This window comes from Morone saxatilis, unplaced genomic scaffold (assembly GCF_004916995.1).
Source record: "Morone saxatilis isolate NCDOM2014 unplaced genomic scaffold, NCSU_SB_2.0 Contig14, whole genome shotgun sequence".
NCBI classification, from domain to species: Eukaryota; Metazoa; Chordata; class Actinopteri; family Moronidae; genus Morone; species Morone saxatilis.
This window is the reverse complement of record NW_023339696.1, coordinates 22,460,964-22,468,709: the sequence shown is the minus strand read 5'-3', so window position 1 is coordinate 22,468,709 and position 7,746 is coordinate 22,460,964. Positions and strand designations below refer to the sequence as shown.

At 38.7% G+C, this 7,746-nt stretch overlaps 1 protein-coding gene across 1 annotated transcript in view; it reads right to left on the bottom strand.

Moving 5' to 3' along the window:
- Positions 1–3,564: 3,564 nt before the first annotated feature.
- Positions 3,565–7,746, bottom strand: part of LOC118322689 (calpain-15-like) — a 14,762-nt gene continuing 10,580 nt past the window's right edge. Inside the window, exons 10-12 of the mRNA XM_035654431.1 lie at positions 7,024–7,169; positions 6,765–6,943; positions 3,565–5,998 (exon numbers count right to left, since the gene is read on the bottom strand). Of these exons, the coding sequence (XP_035510324.1) occupies positions 5,821–5,998; positions 6,765–6,943; positions 7,024–7,169 (503 nt within the window). The 3' untranslated portion in view covers positions 3,565–5,820. The remainder of the gene's footprint in view (positions 5,999–6,764; positions 6,944–7,023; positions 7,170–7,746) is intronic.

Below are 7,746 nucleotides of genomic sequence, written 5' to 3'. Positions count from 1 at the left end.
ATGTAATCCTTTCATTATGCCTGTAAATTTATTCTATTTGTCACTTAGATTATTTTTCAACTTACTTCTTTTTTGTCGGTTTTTTTCCATTCCTCAAATTTCCCCTCAGCATAATTTATCTTAAAATGTAGGAATTTGTGCTGTTTTCACTATGAACTCTGCGATCACTAAACTTTTGAATCTGGTCGGTCAAATGGTTCCAACCATCTTCAAGAGCTCCATGTAATTTTTCCTTCTTTTGTTTATGTTTTTTATTTGGGAAAGCGGTGCTGTTTTTTTTAAATCGCTGTATGGTTTTTTATCACAATGATTATGTGTAGTTTAACAAAGTTTGGGTGCTGCGGTCATCATGTCAACAGTCGACAACAATTTTTGATTACGGGTCTTGTTTGGGAGTGGTAGTTTCAGGGTTTGGTGGTTGGCTGGGCGGAAATTAACAAGCTGATTCTGTTATGGGCTAAATAAAATCTGTCTGATTTATTTTTACACAGGAACTTAGTCTTTGATACACATTTACCATGAAAATAAATGAAGTAAGGGAATATTTTAACGAAATATAATTAATATTTTTTTTATTGATTTTGATTATATTATTTTTTATTTAAAAATGTGGGAGGAAACCGAAGCCTGGGTTAAACCATGCTAACCCAGTGAGCCTCGTTACTCTCACAGGTAATGGTGTCAAGCCAGATTGAACCTTGTTGTTGCGAGGCTCAGTGTTGGCATGAGACACCTGTGTGGCCTGTAGACTGTCCTAGTTCTGTCCGGTTGACTTGTGTGGTCAGGTGAATGGAGGCTGGTAGACAAGCGTTCTCTGAAAATTTTTTTTATTATAAATTTAAAATGTAGGGAACCGAAGACTGGAGAAACCTCAGTCATCTTGATTCTTTTATTTTTTAATATGGGAGGAAACGATGACTTACGAATAAATGGAAATTTTGTTTTTCTTCCATGAGCGAAGCAAAAGGCTGTCCCTCCCCGGCCAAGACTGATGATTATTTTTTGCAGCAATCTAGCAGGATTGACTGGTTGAGGCATGGGTCTTGAAACTGGGAGAACCTCTTAACCCCGGTCGTTTGTTGTGTCAGATGACTTTTGGGTCTCAGTTATAATTTCATAAGAAATTCATATTAACATCAGGTCAGTCGCAGCTCATTGTGTCCCATGTTCTGGCACAGGTCTTTGTAACGCCTTCGCTATGTTATTGATATTCTGGCTTTTGTTTTGGCCACGTATCCGCAATGATCTGCCGAGCATCTGTTTAGGAACTGAAGGCGGTTTTGGCAACAGGAACATCAATTGTTGCCTTTAGTAATCTGTAAAGCAACCCAAACAAAAGCAGAGGACGTTTAGTCCATTTGGTGGGTCGTGTCGATTGCTTTCTCAGGTTTCTGACCTTCTCACGGAGTGGTTATCAGTGATGGAGGAGGTGTCTCAAACACTGGTGTCAAAGTTTGCAGCTTCTTTGCTGATGCTGGCTCAGTTGTAGAAATTGGTGCTGAGTACTAACCAAGTGTCACCAGGGGGCCTCAGCAAGTGTCGTACACTAACTACTGTCCTTATTTTTTCAGGCAATGCTCATGTGTCTTTGTTTTGCGCCTCATGTGTTAATCCCATTCCATTGCTTAATGTATGACTTCGTTTTTGATCTCCATCCGAACTTAATCGCGCCTAGTTCAAATGTTGGTAATACCTGTCGCTTATAGTTGCATTCCATTGACAGTAGAAATTCCTAGAAGTCTTTTTAAATGCACTTATGATTTCTAATCCTTTCTGATGTTGGATCATTGCCACCACTGGACCCCCGTAATTTAGCACTCACTGATTCTTTTTCTGAGGGGGAAGGTCAGTTCTCTTAGTTCTCACAAGTTTGAGGATTGACGCCTTGGCAAATTGTTGCGAAAATGGCTTGTTTTGTCCCATCTTTCAGATGCGTCTGTTGACTTAGCCTCGGGGCAGGGTGTGCAGTTTCTCGTCTCAGCTGATCCACTATATCGCGACGATCTCAGAGGCTGTTGTGTCTGCTCTGGCGGCGCTTTACCGAGCAGGTCGTGTTTTTCCTGTTGAAATTCATGTTAGGTCAATGGACTGATGCATCTGCCTTCCTGCAGGTCTTCCTTCACGGATTCGTGGTATTATACATTTTAGCAGGTTTTGTTCCACCTTGCATTAAGTAGGGGGTCTGCCAGACCCATCAGCGCAGTTTTGGTCAAGTGATTTTTCGGATTCTTGTAGTCTCATAGTTCCATTTCATGACTTCATTGTCTTATGCGGGCTTGGAACTGCACGTCATTTGGAGACTGTTTTCTGGTTTGTCTTTTCAAAGGAAGTACAGGGGTCTGCGTGACTCCTTATCCAGCATACAGTTTGGTCTGTGTGTTTTCCAGCTTTCTTTGGTTTTGTCGTTCAGTTTAGAGTTTTCTATATTCTTGTCACGGAGTACGTTTACCTTGTGGATTTCTTATATCTTGCGTGTTAACGATTGTCTTATCTGCGGCGAAGGATCTGGAGTGCGTTATTGCTTCATGTCCTACGCTGCTTCCATCTGGCAGAGTCAGGAGTTAATGCGCTCTTTCATTCTTTCGACAATTTGTGTACTTCTTGGGGTCAGGCAACGTTTTGTCAGAACACCGTCACCTGTGCAAATGTGAGTTCAATATTCCCCACACTCGGGACTGGTTTCAGATTATCAGCTCTTTGTGATCCTCAGATCAGAATGTCCTCCTGTATCATCAGCTCAGAGTTGACAAACCCAAGTTCATTTTACTCTGTTTTGTTAAATAAATAAATGTGTGTAGTAACTTTGAATTCAACATGCTGTTATGTTTCTTTATATCGTATCAAAAGACCGGATTCCATCATGGACCATGGACTGTGGTGAGCTGGTCCAGGAATGTCGTCGAGTGGAGCCAGGTATCTTTTTGACGTTTGCAGGTTGAAATCTCTTTTCTGTGCGTTGAGTTCGTTGGTGTTGTGATAGTGTGTGTTTGTCTGCTTGTCTTTGGAATGAAGTGAACGTCTGGATGTGGTCACATATAGACTCCAGGAGAGAAGGTTCAGGTGTATCAAAGGACTCAATGGTTGATCTTTGAACGGCATCATCACCTGACATCACATTCCAGACTTCAAAGCAAAAACATACAAAGAATACAAAAAATTAAAAAAATGCAATTACATTGTTTACGTTTAAAAATACACAAGAACACACACACACAGATAAATATAAGAATTATATTAGGCCTACTTCTAATAATATATATCATACTTTTAAAATACAAAATGGGGAAACATAAAAACAAAAACGACATATCTCTTCATAGAATATCATTGAAAACAAATCCAAATCCAATTATTGAGAAATTATTTAGTTATTAATAATTTTTCTGGTAGAGTGACACTTTCTGTAGGAAGTCAGTCAATTAAGGGAAGCATTATTGAGCATCTTAACAATTAAAGAAACATTTAAAGTTTGTTTTTTCATTTATTTTGTTTGACTAATTTACTTAATATTATTTATCTTTTTTATCGACAAAGCATCAAAACAGCTTTAAAACATTTGCCAGTTGCAAGTTGGCTCACCATAATGTTCGATTTGTCCTGCAAAGACAATTAACAATTAATTGTTTTAATATAAATACCAGTTCATGCTCTTGTAGACAGGTTCACAAGAACTTACACCCAGTTTTTACCTGATGAAGGTCTAAGGACTGAAACGTTGTGACTTGGTTTTACTTGAACTTTTAAAAAACTTTTTTACAACTGTTTTTTTAGTTAAATTAACTTGGTTTTAGAGTGTAAAATAAGGTATACCCTGCTATACTCCACTGATCTTAATGCCACATATATAACAGATAGGCCGAAAACAGCTTCACGTTTTAATTCACAAAGCATCATAACAGCTTTCAAACATTTGCATAGTTTATATGTTGTCTCTAACAATAAGATGGTGGTTTTCGATTAATAAGCACAAAATGTTTTTTCTCCACTGTGCAATTTTAAAACACCAGAGTCCAGCATCGTTTAAAGTTCATAAAGTGCTATTGCTTCCACACAGCGAGCCTCCACTCTAACACTACTAGACTTTATTCAAGGTCAGTGTCTACTCTGCAGCCAACAGATTTTTTCTCTGAAATGAGAAAAACTAAATTTAGAAAACTGCTTGTTTCCTGATTTTGTTTTTCTCATTTCTTCTGTTGGCTGCAAAATACACACTGACCCTTTAAACATCCTACATGTTGCACTGTACTAAGTATAAAGACTGCAGTACGACTGAATAACACTGAAGAGAATAAACACCATGTTTGTGTTGTCACTGTGAATATTCTTGGCAGCCGGTTCAGACACAACTAACTAAACTTCTAGCGATCTATCACCAGTGCAATTAAGACAGTTTGGACCTGAAGACCAGCCTGTGATCTGAAATGTGTTTGTAAAATATAAAGTGCATCATGTGTTCACTCATCTAAATGTGTTTGTGGAGGTTTGTGGATCGGCTGGAGGCAGAGCTGCTCCGAAGACAGAAATAAATAATCTCACTTTTTGATTTACAGTCAGTTCACACAAGTCACAAAAATATATTTTCTCACTTACCTGAGAAACAGGACGTTTTACAGACTATAAGCAATAAATAAATGATAATAATCATGTCATGTATCTATATTGATTAAGTCTCTTGTACCGGATCTGTGAGCCAGCACACGTTTAGTGTTTCTTACATAAAATATGAGAAGCAAAAGAAAACGTCAAGATCTGTGATGTGGAACACGACACAGATGAATTAAAAATAAGATGTTTATGGAATGTGACAGAGGCATGCTCTTTGATAACTGCTGATCAATATATTATACATATATATAAGCTAATAACTGGTGTTCACCTGCAGTATTGTTGAGTTCAATTTGCTGATTATACAGTACAGTGCTTTAGAGCAGTGTTTCTCAAACGGGAGTATGTGTCCGCCTGGGTTTCTTTTGGAGTACTGCAGGGGGAACTTGACATTCTAAAATGCATAACTCCTATAATAATTAAATTACAATAATCTCAACAAACCACATGTCATAGTTAATATTCCTGTTTTCAAATTGTCAACTGCCTCACAGAAGAAGAATAAGAAAAGCAACAAACGCAATCATGTTCACGATGTTTGTTCACTGTGAGGCCAGTTTCGGTACTGAATGATCAAGAAATCAAGAAAATGGATTTGGGGTTGAAATGCAGCAGCAATACAGCTGAAAACATGGAGGAAGAAGTTAAACAAGATAAAAGCAGACACACAGAATAACAAAGATACTCTTCAATGTAGCAATGAAATGTTTTTCTGAATGAATCCGACACTCACAGTGCTTGGCATCGGTATCGGACATGGAAAAGTGATATCGAGCCATCCCTAATTTATAAAATATTTTATAAAGGTGCAACATTAATAAAAAGTTTGAGAACCGCTGCTTGAGAGGAAAACTTTGCCTAATATCCAAAATAGACATTTTAATTACTTAAACTAACTGATGCCTGAATTACTTCCAACTATGTTGATGAAATAAAGTGGAAATATAATTTTTAATGAATTAAATATAGTCCCTCTGAAAGGAGTTGGCACATTGTTACACCTCTCTGTCAGTCCACTGTGTGATCAGACTCAACCAGTGAGATTATTTCTGTCTCCAGAGAGTCTGCTCAATAAATATGATCATCTCTTTGCAAAAATATTTCATTAAAATGAGACAGACGGGTATTTCCTAAAGTGTTGGACTGCTCTTTTAGAGAAGCTGCCTCCATGTTGTGGTCTCGTGTATGAATTGGGTCTGTTCTTCTGGTCTGCGGTCAGAGGGGTCGGGGCTGATGCAGACCGGCGGTCTCCGGGCTCAGAGCGGGACTGTGTGTCGCCTTCGAGGGACTCCAGTTTCCCAGAGAGGCCTGGACGGCCTTCCGATGAGCCAGCCTGTGTGTGATGGAGAATCCAGCGTTTCCTTCCAGCTGAGACAAAACCACGAGTACCTGTCTGAGAGAGAAATACAGCCTCATTCACGTCCATCTACCCACTGACTGTTTGTGTTTTATCTGTTCAAAGTACAAGAAACTGTTTTCCTTCATTTTCAGACTCGGCAGTGAAGGTAAATGCTGTTTTGTGGAAAGTACTGAACCTTTTTAAAACATGAAAGTATTTGTGAGGTGTTTTTAAAGATTTGCAGTCAGAACCAGTGAGCTCAGAGGTAAGAGACGCAGACAGGGCCGTGCAGAAGAAAGTGCAGTAAAAAAACGGTGCATTCAGACCAACGTTAGCATGTAGCTGCAGTACCACGATCCTACGTCCTACATTTATAGGTTCAACATTAAAAACAGTCCTGGTGTGTTGAACTGGACAGCGTTAGTCGAAGCTATGATGAACTATGATACAAACAAAAAACTGCTTATGATAGCTTGCTGAAACTAATATTCACGTTATTTGTTTATCAGTTTATTTCACAATCAACACAGGTGGGTTTAATTATGCAGGTGGTTGCAGTGGTCTATAGTTAACCCCACCTGTGTACAGTGTGAATGCACGCTGAAGAATGGACCTATAGTGACCTGAAACCTTTCTTTTTCCATCAGGGATTATGAATAATTTAATTTCAAACATCAAAAGAATGATCAGTCTGATAATGTCTGATAATTTGGTTTATAATAACCTGAAACAGACAAACATAATCTCTGTAATCTGCCATCAGTAGTTGTCTGTCAGTGTGAGTGATGAATGCACTGTTGAGCGGCGGCGTGTGTTGAACCTGTGCAGAGGGGGGATGCTGTCGATGGCTTTGAGGCTGCTGCGCGTCGACACCACGTTGAAGCTGTCGCTGCAGTCACACGACACGTGGAGGTGATGCCTCGGGTGTCTGTTTTCCACCATGACGATGAGCCCCGCCCAGCCGTGGGTCAGGTAGTAACACGTCATCCCCTCTCGACCCTGACGCCAGCGGAGGGAGAAGTGTTCAGATCCTTTACTGCAGTAAAAGTACTGAACACACTGTGGAAATACTCCGTTACCTCGTGTCTCTCTCCTTTAGTTTCTGTCAGCTGGATGATGGCGTCGGCGATGGTGGTGTTGGAGGCCGTCACCTGCTCCACCATCACCAGTCTGGAGCTGTAGACCGCCAGCATGTAACCAGGCACCTCTGATCTGCCGCAGCTCGCTGAAAACACACAGCGGCGGCTTATTAATGTGCTGAAAATGCTTTTTTGGGGGGTTTTGAGAATAAATTAAAATTTAAAAACATTTTTTTTGGACAATTATAAAAACAGGAAACAAAAAACATTTATTTGTCTATTTATAATTGGTAGTATATTTTTGGTTTTCTCACTCATCAACCTGCTGAAATGGACTTTTTTCCTTTTGTGTCTTTATTTTTTAAGCTTTTTATGCCAGATTTTATATTATATGTCCCCTGTGGTAAGAAACTATATATGTAAAAAAAAAAAAAACATTATTTAAAAAGGTAATTTCTCTTTGCTTGCTATAAACCAGCAACAATCAAACTAAAATAAAATTTAATTATTTATTTATTTATTTATTTATTTAATTTATTAATTAAATATGTTTGTGCATACATGTGCTTCTTGAAAGATGAACATAAATATATAAAAACAGCAGAAAGGATTTAAGAAAGACAAATTACAGAGAAAACAAATAAATCAAGCTAATTAAACTAATGGTAAACAAATGATGAGGAAGTTTTTAGGTAAACACAAGTTAGCTCAGTCGGTAGAGCT